The 14,324-nt window shown below is 39.8% G+C and overlaps 2 protein-coding genes across 2 annotated transcripts; one reads left to right on the forward strand and one right to left on the reverse strand.

Annotated features, from left to right (window-relative positions):
- Positions 1–2,254: 2,254 nt before the first annotated feature.
- LOC134661702 (uncharacterized) lies at positions 2,255–6,613 on the reverse strand. The gene is made up of 8 exons (XM_063517872.1): positions 6,377–6,613; positions 5,903–6,196; positions 5,095–5,244; positions 4,624–4,712; positions 4,247–4,366; positions 3,806–3,907; positions 2,741–2,810; positions 2,255–2,456 (listed from the first exon to the last, which is right to left on the reverse strand). Exons 1-8 carry the CDS (start codon positions 6,497–6,499, stop codon positions 2,280–2,282), a joined length of 1,125 nt encoding a protein of 374 aa, XP_063373942.1. The 5' UTR covers positions 6,500–6,613; the 3' UTR covers positions 2,255–2,279.
- A 284-nt stretch (positions 6,614–6,897) lies between these two features.
- Positions 6,898–12,648, forward strand: LOC134660729 (iron-sulfur cluster transfer protein NUBPL). The gene is made up of 5 exons (XM_063516512.1): positions 6,898–7,086; positions 8,343–8,514; positions 9,207–9,372; positions 10,390–10,574; positions 12,258–12,648. The coding sequence occupies exons 1-5, from the start codon at positions 7,024–7,026 to the stop codon at positions 12,623–12,625; spliced, it is 954 nt and encodes a 317-aa protein (XP_063372582.1). The 5' UTR covers positions 6,898–7,023; the 3' UTR covers positions 12,626–12,648.
- The last annotated feature ends 1,676 nt before the right edge of the window (positions 12,649–14,324 follow it).

Consider the following 14,324-nt stretch of genomic DNA (forward strand, 5'->3'; position numbering starts at 1 on the left):
CCTAATTCGACTGTAGTGATACTGATATATAATTTATGATAAAACGTTTATTCACATACTAATTGAAACTAAAACTTATTAAAAATTTGAGACGTGTAGATGATATGCAACTAAAGTCTATTTTTTTATTCGGTAGACTAAAATGACATTTCATAGTAGGAACATCATGTGTCATTTCATGCTATGAAATGTCATTTTAGTCTACCGAATAAAAAAATAGACTTTATGTAGTATGTAAATTTTGAGTACCTACATCTTGGAGGATATAATCAAACGGAGACGCCATGTCTGTAATTTTCTGTACAAAACAGTCTGCCGATTTTTGCGGGGGAGGGGAACGTCAAATGTATGCGTAACGTAAAAATAGCCATGTCAGATAAACGTCAGTCCATACATTGTGTATGACCGTTGGCCGCCTATTTTCGACAGAGGGGAAAGCCTGTTAATGGCTACTCCGTTTAGTTGTATCCTCCAAGACCTACATAGTAAAAATATAAAGTAATAAAAAACAAAATTAATATATTCCAATTTACTTAAGAAGGGTAAATGTGAGAGTATCATTAAAACAACCTGTATGTTCTAATAAATAAATATAAAACAGTATATTACAGTATGATTTAGATCGCTACAATGATTTACATTTGCTCATGAATAGCACGTATGTTTGTTTCTGCCAATCTGCACGTGAGTAGATAATTATATTATACAAAGAGATATTTTGTTCGTAATGTTATTTATATACTGAATAACAATAGTCAATTCGTTTAGAATCCTATTAAAATTAGTCATTAAAGCAAACCCGATAACAGTCACTTTAATTTAAACAATAAAACAAGCTTTTAACAGTATTTATACATAAAAATACGAAACGTGATATATTTAGCGGCAAAATTTACTCCATGGCTTAAATACCAGCTGGAATTTCAAAAATGGGCACAAATAATCTACTAGAGCAGCGGTCGGCAACCCGCGGCCCGCGAGCCTCCTTGGCTATTTTGTATGTAATATTGACAAATGACAATGTCTGATAAAGTCATAAATATTACCAAGCGCGGCCCGCGTCAACTTCGTTAACTACTATGTGGCCCTTGGCTGCTAAAAGGTTGCCGACCGCTGTACTAGAGTTAGACCAAAGAGAAGTCTGCAACGATTCTGATAGCAGACGCAGTTCAAGTTTTATTTTAAACATCAAACTGAAATTATGACGTATGAATAACACTTGCACTGCGTGTGCTATCGAAATCGTTGCAGACTTATCTTGGTCTAACTTCTATGCTGTTTGGAAGTGCAAAATGACATTTCAAAAATGGGCCCTTGCTATCTACTGTGCTGTTTTGAAACGAACGCTTAAACTTGAGAATTCGGCCAAAAAAATCTACTCTGCCATTTGAAGTGTTAACTGAGACTTCAGGCTGAGACAGGTCAGAATGGCTGCGGGGTAAAAGGAACTGGCGTTCAGAATGTTTACATATTGATTAGTGTTTAATACGAATTTATACATTTGTCACTTAACGCATGTACCACGCCCACACTGTTAACTGACAGTTCGTAAACCTTATTTCATAAGGCATAAGGTACAGATTTACCCCGCAGCCCGCTATGTTGTTTCATTTATTTCAAAAACGGGCCTGCAAAATCTAACCCGCTCTTTCAAAATGCTAGTCGATACTTCTCAAATGGGCCAAAGCAAAGATACATTGATTGAGTAAGATGCATAGAATCTAAGACAATATCGTGCTTCGAATTTGACAGGTAAACGAGATGGCGCTGTACAGCTCCATACATTTTGCGGTTACTCTGAGTGTCAAAAGGTGACGTTTGACAATTCAGTGACCAGTGCCCTGTTTATCAAAAGCTTGTAACTTGTAATACAAGTGGAAGTCCCTTTCTAACAAAAGCTGTCAAAAAGGTACTTCCACTTGTATTACAAGTTACAACCTTTTGATAAACAGTGCACAGGGGCTCGTTTCTCAAAAGCTTGTTACTTGTAATACAAACTTTTGAGAAACGGCCCAGTAGTACAGCGCCATCTGTTTTGGATGTCAAACTAACACGTCTTTTTCTTAAGGTTCCGTCACAGCGCGTTTTCCGGGCGGGCTTGAGCGTTTTATATGTAGCCCCGCTCACGCCTCGCCCGGAAAACGCGCGCCTGTGTGACGAAGCCTTTAGGCTTCTCTCTATTCTCTCTTGGCCAAAGTAGTAAGAAATGGCCAGCAGAATCTACTCTAATATTTTGAATTGTAGCTTAAATTTGCCTACTTTGATTAGTCCCTTGCTAATCACTCGACCGTCTTAAACGGCAGCGCGGTGAGTTCGTCTGTGCCGGGCGACGCCGTGAAGTATGGGGAGACGTCTGACAGGTAGTTGCGCGGTATGAGGCCTATCAGGAGGGCGATCTTGGCTGCTATTGGTGCTTTCTCTTCGTCGTCTATTATCGTGTCCTGGTCTGGCATTACCTGGTGACAAGGATGAAGAACACATGTTAGGAGGCCATATTAGGAACTCTGTGGTAAAACAAGGCAACCTAAGTGTTTTTAGAATTGTCTCGATGAGTATTCCTTGCCTGTTGAAAGAAAAGTACAGTCAGCGATGAAAGCTTGTATCAAAAATATTTTTTTAGACAAAAAACTTGTAGTATTTTTTTCTTAACTAGAATCATTACTAGTACTGAGCGCCAAGGAGGTTTGTAACTCACGACCTTTAATATTTTCGGTCGATTTAAGGACTAAGGTTTAGGTACCTTATCAGCAACGTGTTTCTGGATGAGCCCGTCGCCTCCGACGTAGAATGTGGAGAAGCCGTCGTACCATCTAAAACAAATTATTATAAGCTTTAATAGAAGAAATGACTTTACATAACGTACGACATCAATTCATGGTCTTTAGGCCTCGCCTCGCGAAATTGCCGCGCGAAGCAGCTCGGTCGGTGGAGACATGCCTCGCCCGAGGCAATGCTCACAGGTAATAAAAAATAAGAGCTGTGACCTGTAGGGCTAAGATGGCCGGCTCTTTATCATTTGTCACCATGGCTGTCACGTTCTAACAGATATGTAAGTGCGAAAGTGACGCATAGCATGACAGGTGATATGCCCCTCAACCCCAACAAATCGTCTTACGTAATAAATGAATAGCGCCTTTCCGCTTGCCAGACTGGCAAACTAGCGGGCCGTAGTTTGGAGGATCCTGTTCTATCCCTGATTTCAAAAGACTCTTACGAGGACGATAAGCACGAAGAATTTCGTACATTGACCCGCCATTTACTATCTTTATCCCACACGCATGCTGCCCCGCTCGCACAGTAGCATTAACCGCCGGCATCAGATTCAGATTTATTTATTTCTCAATAGCGATACAAAATTTTAATTAATACAAACAAAAATATGCACACATAGTGAGATCGTCAAGGTAGGTACGGTAGGTACACATTTTAAACTAAAATTTACATTATTTTACAGATATAGAAAATAGAAATAAAGACATTAAAAATATACTTCAATTTCAATTACACATTATAAAATTTCAATAATAATTAATAAATTCACAGTAGTATTGATACAAATCATCAGCGGGACAGCAATACAATTATGCGCGTGCGATAGAATTAGGAACAGGCGGGTCAATGTACAAGATTCTTCGTGCTTAGAGTCCTTACTTTAGGGCCATCCACCACTAGCGTCTTTGTCTCGGTGTCTAGTCAGCGTATTGTAAAGTGGCGTCGCTGCGCAGTTGCGTCGAGCAGCAGCCATAGAGTTCGCCGACGCTCGGGAGACGCTAGTGTGGGGTGGCCGCTAGGTATAGTGACTTACAGCTCTTGATCAGCGAAGGCCTCCTTCATGTTCCACAGCTTGTACTTCCAGAACATGAAGAACACTTTGAACCCGGAGATGCCGCGCACGCGCCACCTCATCCTGAACATAATATACGGTCAAATCTAGGGGTTGGACATTTAGATACAGTTTGAAGAGAACAGTGAACTTACCTAGTTATACCTGAAGATAAAGGTATTTGAATACTAGTCAAATCAGTTTCTTTTTTCGAACTATGTTAACCATTTTTCTGCTATGGAATTTATATGATACACTAGTATGTGACGTCATAATCAAATTACGTAATCTTTATAGTTTTATACGGGTTTTAAAATATAAATTGTGTCTGAAAATTGCTGTTGTCAACATTTCTCTATAGATCTTCTGGTGCTTTAATTCATGCATTTTAAATACAGTCAAATACCCAACTAAACCACTTACTTGACAGTAGAGTCCTCCGGGTGCTGGGTGATCTTCATCACTTCGAAGCGCACGTACGCGAACTTGAGATGCCCCACGGTACGCAGCAGCGCGATTTGTTTAACATAGTGTATTAGACCACTGCAATAATAATACACATTGTTCCAAATAAATTTTGAATATGGTCCACACAGAACGAGCCTCGCGAGGAAATTGTCGTGCGAAGCTCGGACCGCGGAGACGTGCCTCGCCCGAGGCAACGCGGCCGAGGCACGTCTACACAGACCGAGCTGCTCCGCGCAGCAATTTCCTCGCGAGGCAGACCGTTTTTTGTGGAATTGACTAATTTTGAAGAAAATTAAATTCCTGAGATATGGATGTTTTGACTGAATACATACACAGTGGTCATTCCTCTGATGTTGTTGACAAAAATCAGATTGGGATGGTATATGGAGTAGTCCAGCGGCTTGATGAAGAGTTTGGGCATCTAAAACAAAAAGGGTTACGAATGGGACAGGCCAAAAATATCATCAAACCAATATTATGTATCTCTTTGTCAATGTTATTTTTGAGGTTGTGCAATATAAATGTCATATACGAAAGAAAAAGTGACCAAGGCCACCAGTGCTCGAGACTGGAATTCAACCAGCATCCTCTGCAATTGCGGCAGATGCCTAAAACCTGGGTCACGGTGGTATGGGTCAAATTTTCTCTATTGTATGCATTTCCTATAAGCTATAAGCTATAGCTTACCATTATTAGTTTTATGATACTGATCCTCCATGGTCAAAGGTCACTACATACTAAAGTCACAGTTAACTGAGGATTAAGTAAAAGCCATTAATGAAACTATAAAGAGTTCAACTTACAGTCTCCGACAGCACATGGAACACCTTAGCGAGCTGCTCCTCACTGGGCTTCCCTTCTCTGTCTAGTTCGGAGGGTGCGGGGGCTGGGGTGCCTCCCGTGCTGTACACAGCATTGTACTCGAAGGCGGAGAGGCAAGTTGGTTGCAGTGACTGGAGGATATTTCATAATATAAGACATACTACACATAACTGCATTATGAAGTGTTTAAGCACATTACTTATAAAATGCTATGATTAGGGCTATGTTACAGTTATTTTGAGTCTGATGAGCAGAGATCGGCACGGACGGTGCCACATCGGGGGATTCTAAACAAAAATCTTGTTCAAAAAAGTAATTCTATTGAGTGTTTTTGTAAATAAGATATTTTAAGAGATTTTGAATAAGATTTCTACTCGGAAACCGGCAGTATGGCATCTTCCGTGCCGATCACTGCTGATGAGAGAAAATATTATTATTATTATTATATAATTATAGGCGAGCAGCTATTGAGCTGATAAGCCTATGTCACACAGTGTCCAGTGTTATATAGTTCAAAGTTTGTATAGTCATATCACTTCACTAGTAATCATCAGTCTAACTTATTGCTTAAAAGCCAATTGTCCAATCTGTTTTTAAACACATTGACCGAAATAACAACAAGAAATAGTTAATTTCATGCTAAATACATGGGACAAGAAGAGATTGGTGGTTCAATTAAAGAAAACCTAGATTGCGTCATGTTAACAAATTGTGTAATAATATGCATTGAGTTCATAATATTAGCTGCCAATTTATATTTAGAATAATAAAATAACTAAATGAACTCACCTCTATATCTTCAAATTTGGATAAATCTATATTTCTAATACTATCATGTGTGTCAAACTCAAAAGGTAAGGTCTTCTCCACATAGTCGTCCGACGTCAGCCCCAACGACCTCACGGCTATGCCGTCTTTATAGCAGCTCAGTCGGTTGTACACATCCCGGTCGGGCCGCTCCTCGCGATAACCTCGAGGCGATGCCGCCGTGGTCAGTTCGTGAATGTAAACATTGTCTATGTTCGAGTCTACGGCACATCTTGACGGCACTGGACAACTCGAGATGCGCCGGCGATGGAGGAACTGCGAATTTGTGACACACACTCTAATTGAGTCAATGTCAAGGAATATATTGCACATGATGATAAAAATAACGTGGTTATACACGTAATATACAATCATTTAGATCAATTTTAAAGTAAATTATAGTCTATTGTATAAGTAAGAAAGTTATTTATAGTAAATATATTGTAATATACTCACATCTTCCAGAAAGTGAGCCCGCACTGGGATTTTTCTAGACAATCGGCTGGAATGATTTTTTGTGGAAACAATACCGTTTATAGGTGCGATTTTGTGGGAAAACGTGCGCAAGCATAGCGCCATTTTCACATCGATCGTTTATTCACTCACTAGCACAAGAAATTCGATAATTGTTCGAAAATGTGTCGTAGAAAAATCAGACATATCGCATAAACACATGACAGATGTTCTCTTTTCTTAATTTTTGAATTATCGTATGTAGCCTTGGAATCTGCCATACAGCCACTTGAGTTTTATAAATATTAATATCGTAAATTAATATGAATATCATGAAAATTAAACCTTGATGGGTATTAATAAAATAATAGAATTAAAATTATAAGTTTATTTATGATTATAAAGGTATGTTAAGCGTTTTGTGTCATTTTAAACATGACTGCGTTCCGTTTCACATTTGAGTCAGCGTCCAGCGAGCACTGCGAGCAGTCAGTCAGTCAAGTGTCAGCTGAGCGCATGCTGAGCGCTAGCAATCGTAGCAACCAAACTAATACTAATTTTACCGTTTTTCTACGATTTTAATTTGTAACACATTAAATAGCGCGTAATTAGAGTAATATAATTAAACCCGTGAACGTTTTCTCCAAACCATGATCGTGCAACGAGTTTTCCAGCGATTACACGGGCAACTATTGATCTGCAATACCTACAGCGTAATACTTTTGTTTTTTCTTCATTATATCACTGATAAATATATGAATTTGCTATTTATCACTGCTGGCGAGTACAAAGTACTATATAATTCAGATTGTAGCTTCCTAAGACCTTAGTTTGACTGCCAGAGTGACACCAAATGACCCCACTTTGAAAGCAGATATATCTAGATTTAACTATTTGTCTTCCAGCATCCTGTTCATATATTATAATGGTAGAGCCTGTGTCTCTACAAATTGTTCTGTCTATTATTACTCCGTACGGTTCACTTGTACTTTAGAACTTAGCCCACAAGTAATGTGCTCCTCTCCTACATTCTGGTTTTTATTTAGTCAATAGGTGTGCATAAAAATTCTATAGTAGCTGATACTTCATTCCAGATAACATTAGACTAGAAGATCATAGAATCAGAGATTCTAAACCTTTTCTGTGAATGTGTATACAAAACAACTTTGTTTTGAGACAATTTGAACAAATACATTTGTTTTTTGACAAATTTGAGACAATTTAAGCAAGGCAGTAACTGTAATGACACCTGACATCGAGTGTTGTCGACCTCTGCCTCTTTAGGTGTTATACACATACAGTGAAATCTCAATAATCTGGTACTTCGATGGTCCTTTGATATCCATGTAATCCGGCACTAGAATTGGGATACGAATGATCATTTTATGTCCTAATTTACTAGGTGCGCTTACATTATCGCACCTCAACCTTATCAGCGGTCGGCAACCTTTTAGCAGCCAAGTGCCACATAGTAGTTAACGAAGTTGACGCGGGCCGCACTTTGTTAATATTTATGACTTTATCAGACATTGTTGTTTGTCAATATTACATACAAAATTGCCAGGGACGCTCGCGGGCCGCAAGTGACCGGTTCACGGGCCGCATGCGGGTTGCCGACCGCTGTCTTTATAAATGGCTGAGTTCTAGATGACAGTAGAATTCTCTTTGAATTTAGTATTTTAGTAAAACGTATTTCTACAATATACTAAAAACACATCAAAATAATATGCTGATTTGCTCTAACTTCCAGTAATCCGGTTCTCTGGTGTCAGCATACAGAGGCCCATTGGTAATCATCATAGACATTGGCCTGTCAGTTAAACGTGAAAGGTGACAGCTCCGAAAACTGACGGGCCAATATCATCCGGACTGATAATCAGTGGGCTCCTTTATTGCCGGATTAGTGAGATAGTACAGTAGTAGTGCAAAATATTGTACACATTAATCCAAAGTATTTTTCTCCCTTCAGTCTCTCTCCAGCTTCAGCCAAATACGTCTGAAGCACAGCAAGACTGATCTGGAACAGCACAAGGCTAAGGTGATGGCGCGGGGGCTTCCGGAGAAGAAGGCTCTGCCCGGCGTGAAGAGCATCATCCTGGTGGCCTCGGGGAAGGGTGGTGTTGGGAAAACTACCACTGCTGGTGAGCGTTTAAATACCACTATTCATATTTGAATAAATCCTGCCTTAATCTCTAAATTTCATTCTAAAATAAAAAAATTGCGGTATTGACTGTATCACAGTGTAGAGGTGGTAGTTGCTGTTACTGTTCCAAATTTAAGGTATCTATGTCAAACGGTCTCTAAGAAAAAACACTCATAAATAAACCCACCCATAATAAAAAGTGACTCGATTTTAAGGGTTAATATTGACAGTTTAAATATCTTCACCAGAACCATGAGATTCAGTTATTCGCAAACGATTATTGCGTATTGCAGCATATTTTACTACGAAATTCATGCTATAGCCGCCACGGCAACCTGCAACCACGAAACCTGATGCCTTTATACCCCTGCCAAACATACTCGTCGAGTGTAGTAGTCGAAAGTAGGCAGAGACGTAGTTTGGGAAAGTACTTAACTTGTCATGCTGCACGTCATGCCCACCGCTCCCTATTTTGTCGGTTTTTTGGCACGGGTCAAAGGACCGGCAATACCTAGTGCGAACCGTCGCGCGTCGCGACTAAATGCGCAAGTAGAGCATTTTGTGTGGCCAGAGAGCGGAACATCGCGGCAGCGCCAGGAGCATAATAGTGTGGCGGGGGTAGGGATGGTAGGAGCGTGTTAAGTGTCTAGGTAAGTACTACGCAAATGTGATTTGATGTTGTGTTTCCAGTGAATCTCGCGTGCGCAATGAAAGTGATAGAGCCGGACAAGGACATAGGGCTCCTGGACGCGGACGTGTTCGGCCCCTCGGTGCCGCTCATGATGAACATCAGCGGCGAGCCCATGCTCAACGACGACCATCTCATCGAGCCGCTGCTCAACTACGGAGTCAAATGGTACGCATAGTCATAGACCCGGACAAGGACATAGGGCTCCTGGACGCGGACGTGTTCGGCCCCTCGGTGCTCATGATGCAAGATTTGACCCGTACAAACATACATATATAGTCACATAGGATGCAAGTTAAGTATACTGGGTCAACCAAATCTTGTCAGTAAATAGGAACAAAAAAAACTATCTCATCCTTTTGGGTGCTAGTACTAGTACTAGTGTTAGACAAAGATAGTATGATTCTCTCTGTCTATGTGTGAAATCAAACAGACCTTTGACACACTATAAAAGCTTGTAATGAATTCTATTCACCTATAAACAGAATTAATTTTAGTATAAGGTGTCAATAACTGGCCACTCTTCAATAACCACTAGGTGTTAGGTGGACTCCGTATAGTTCAATTTCGTTTAAAATAATCGCGACCGCCTTGCGTCCGTGGCACGACATATTCCTTCGCCGTCAGGCTTTAACACATTCAGTGCCGAAAACCCGACTATCGGGTATTTTATGATTTCGTTCCCAGACCGGACGTCCCGATAGTCGGGATCGTGGTACTCTTCTTCCTCGCGTTGTCCCGGCATTTTGCCACGGCTCATGGGAGGAGCCTGGGGTCCGCTTGGCAACTAATCCCAGTAATTGGCGTGGGCACTAGTTTTTACGAAAGCGACTGCCATCTGACCTTCCAACCCAGAGGGTAAACTAGGCCCGTATTAGGATTAGTCCGGTTTCCTCACGATGTTTTCCTTCACCGAAAAGCGACTGGTAAATATCAAATGATATTTCGTACATAAGTTCCGAAAAACTCATTGGTACGAGCCGGGGTTCGAACCCGCGACCTTCGGATTGAAAGTCGCACGCTCTTACCGCTAGGCCACCAGCGCTGTTTTTTCAGTCGGGATCGTGGTACTACAGCTTTATATGACGAAATGTTTGTGGCCTGGCGCGGATGTCTTGTTTGGCTGGGTGGCAATGAATGTGTTAAAAGGGTTAATATAAAAATTACTAAAGACATTTGTTTCAGCATGTCAATGGGGCTGCTAGTTGCCGGTGAGAACGCGGTAGTATGGCGCGGGCTGATGGTGATGCAGGCTTTAGAACGCCTCACTCGGCACGTGGCGTGGGGCCCGCTCGACGTGCTGGTGGTCGACACCCCGCCCGGCACTGGCGACACGCACCTGTCGCTGGCACAGAACCTGCCCATTGATGGTCAGTATAGCTAGTAGAACGTTGTGTTTAACGTTCTTACGGTACTTCGGCATATATGGAGGTAGTCTCTTTCCTAACAGTCTCTATATGTATTGACTAGACACTGCCATGTCGTCCCAAACTTAGCGTGGGCAGAATCTTAGTCAGCAGTAAGGAAATAAAGAGGAAATATTATTTTGTCAAATTATTTATTTTCGATATAAGCTTTTATTGCTGACTGTACTTTTCTTTCGACAGGCAACTATTAGTATTCACCAAAACAATTCTAACAAACCCAAACACAATTAATAGGTTGTGTTGTCTTATCTTATCACAGAGGTCCTATGGCCACCTCCTGTGTCCATCATCAGATCAGCTTGATGGTACCATATATAATATTGCATTGTCACAAATTTTAGCTCAATGGGAAGTGGGTCTAATTTAATTTGTAAGATTATAGCCGAACGTACATAAATAGATACATTCATCACAAGTTAAATAAAAGCTTGTAAAATATCCATGGTGCCCTATTGATATTCCGAGAAAAATTACGTCGATTTTTGTTTCGCCGACATCGATTCGCCGACGGGTTGTTTGGCAGAGTAACGATTGGCCGAATCTCATTACGCATAATAGTCGTTTGCGAGTGTAGTCAATAAGCAGAGGGCCTACCGTGGTCTAGCAGAGTCGAACGTGGTTCGCGGTAGCCCCGCTGAACATTGATACGCATATTTACTATTCGTAGAATAATCATTTATTAACTGTCATAATTACCCGAGAAACCATTGGTCGAAACACAATAGGTCGAATGTTCATTTGGCATGTTATTGACTAGCAGAACTTAGAATATTCTTACCCCCGGAGTTACACACAATGTTTTTCATCACACTTGCGAAGAAAGAACTAAATTTTAATCGAAATAGTTATAAACTAAGGTGAGAGTTCAAATATTTTGATGAAGTGTACCTGATGATGATGATTGTTTTGATGATAATGATGATTTACTTTAAGTAATATGTTCAGCGATTACTCCGGCACCCATGGTCCGATTTGAGTAAGTTACCTTCGTGGTATTCCCATAATAATTTTGGTTCTGATCTGATGTTGGAATCCATTAGGAATTGACGGAATTCCTAAATTTTTAAAGGTATGTGTATTATGATTTCGGTATTTTCTAAAGTAACTCAAGCATTTCCTCCCGAAATCCACCAATTTTATGTAGTGCAATTGTAGCCTCACGACGAGCCTGACACTACATATTCGCGATTTCTTCGTAACTTACTTTATATACATATATGTATACCTACTTAACGCATTTAATTAAAAAATGATAATATTTTATATCATCCTTTTGTTGCGAAAATAAAAAATTACCTATATGTATAATGTGAAACGTTATTCGACTAAACATTGCTTAAACGAAACAGTTACTCTGCCAAATGGAAATCGTCCGATAATAGTTCAGCTAATTTACACACAAGCGAACTGAACTGTATGTGAACCAAGAGTTTACGTAACGTTAGTCGACCAAAAGTTACATTTACAAATAAATGACTCTGCGAAACGATGTTCGGCGAATCGATAATCTGCTAAAAGTTTCTCGGAGAATCATTAGGTACCCAATATCCATTAGAGGATTGAGGTTAGAGGTAATTCACGATTCTTAATCTGTCATACCTTAAAAATATTTTTTTCTTCTTCCAGGTGCCCTAATAGTAACCACGCCGCAATCCGCCGCCCTCCAAGTCACAAAACGCGGCGTGAACATGCTCGAAAAACTCAAAGTCCCCATCATAGGCATGGTCGAGAACATGTCCCACGCGATATGCTCCAAATGCGGCGAGAGAAACTACATATTCGGCAACGAGACCAAAAAAACAGCCCAAGACATGGGCCTCGAGATAATTGAAAGTTTCGAAGTCGACCAGAACATGTCGGAGTGTATCAACAGTGGAAAACCTGCCATATACGCACTCCCTGATAGCATACACGCAGAGAAGTACAGGCGGCTAGCGAATAAGGTGTTTAAATATGTGGAAACTAGGAAGGAGAAGGCTGAGGCTGAGCAATAGTTCTGATTAAAGTTATTTATGTTGTTAGATGTGTTTTTATTCCTTACAACTTTTTACCAGGCAGATGACATGTTGTTTTATTAAAGATGTCAGTCGACCAGGTATATTTTGAGGATCAAATGTCTATATGGGACCCATTACAGTCTGAAATGATAGTCGAAGTCTGACAATCGTAGTTCACTCACGAAACGCCCCTAACAAAACCGTTAGCAAGTATATTGCGATTTTGACGGTGAAATATTGCCATATGCCTACCATTATTTATTTCCTTTATAGAAGTTTAAAAAAACTTTTTTGAAACTGAGGTCTTGTTTTTTTTATCATTTCCATATAATTCTTTAGTGTTCAATTGATTCTGATGGATTGCTCATTTTCTATCTAATGTAATTAGATTTTGTTATAAACTACAACATGTATCATAATCGCTATTGTTAATTAACATTGGGAGATACCATTTTGTGCAACCGTTACATAATAAGGACGTCCGCTAGATGGCCGACACGCACTTATAAGCTTTTATTTTATATCATTTGCACGAATAACACGAATTATAGGTATTCATGTTTAATAAAAAGAAAGGCCACCGACATTATTTTCATGTAACACGTCTATTAAAGTTTCGGCCGGAATTGAGTCAAAACCGAACCTTCAGTTTCGGATGCGGCAAAAATCCCGGTTCGGTCGGGCACTAAATTACAATCAAGTGAAATGTTCATACAGTGGGTGTCTGAAGTGAAAATGAAAAAGCAATTATTAATGTAATTTTTATTCAGAACAAGTCGAGGATTCCAAATGGATCGAAGATTAAATCAAAATAATAAAAAAAATATAAAAATAAATATGATAATTATAGTCTTTAATTGAAAATATTTTTTTGTTTAATCCATATATTTTGCGGTTATAATGTAACTTCGTGTGATGCCAGCCCGGTTAACTTATGGCTAATGGAATTATACCCATTTACATTAAAACTACTTATTTCATAAAGATTACATCTATGAATTTTGTTTTTTTTTTGACGCCGAGGAAGGTTGCCAAACAATACCTACGAGAAGTTATAACTTTTAAAATATTATCTTTACAAAATAAGTAGTAGCTCTTACAACCTTAAATCTAGACAATTGTTAAGGGTCCACACGATAAGTACAAAATATATATTTACAACGACATCACAACAGGGTATACGGAATGAAACATATTGCTAGATAAGGCTCGACAATTTATATAAAACGCCGACGCGCCGACTGTCAGACGCGCGCGCCGACATTTGTACGAGCACGCCGACTAGATTTCGACGGCGGGCGACTTGGAATATCGCGTTCACTACAGTAAGTATTCAAAATAGCGCACTGCAACGGCGCGTCAAATACAAATATTCAAAAATGGCGAGTCTTATCGTTACCTACGTAAAGGGATCCCTCAGTCATTAAGCTTATATATAAACAATCCGATTTCCAAATATCACTCGTTTGTGGAAAATATCAGTTAAAATCAAAGTATATGGAGCTTGGTTATGTGTGCGAATTACATTTAGCGTTATATTATTTAGCACCCACATATTTAATTATGTGCAGATATTATGCCACATACTTAAGCGCCTGAACCATGTAAAAGGAATATGAATTAATAAAAATTGGCTGTTTCTAAACACCCCGGGAAATGGCCTAATCACTTACGCGCAGATTTCAATCAGACCAAG

The sequence above is a fragment of the Cydia amplana genome, chromosome Z (assembly GCF_948474715.1).
Source record: "Cydia amplana chromosome Z, ilCydAmpl1.1, whole genome shotgun sequence".
NCBI lineage: Eukaryota > Metazoa > Arthropoda > Insecta > Lepidoptera > Tortricidae > Cydia > Cydia amplana.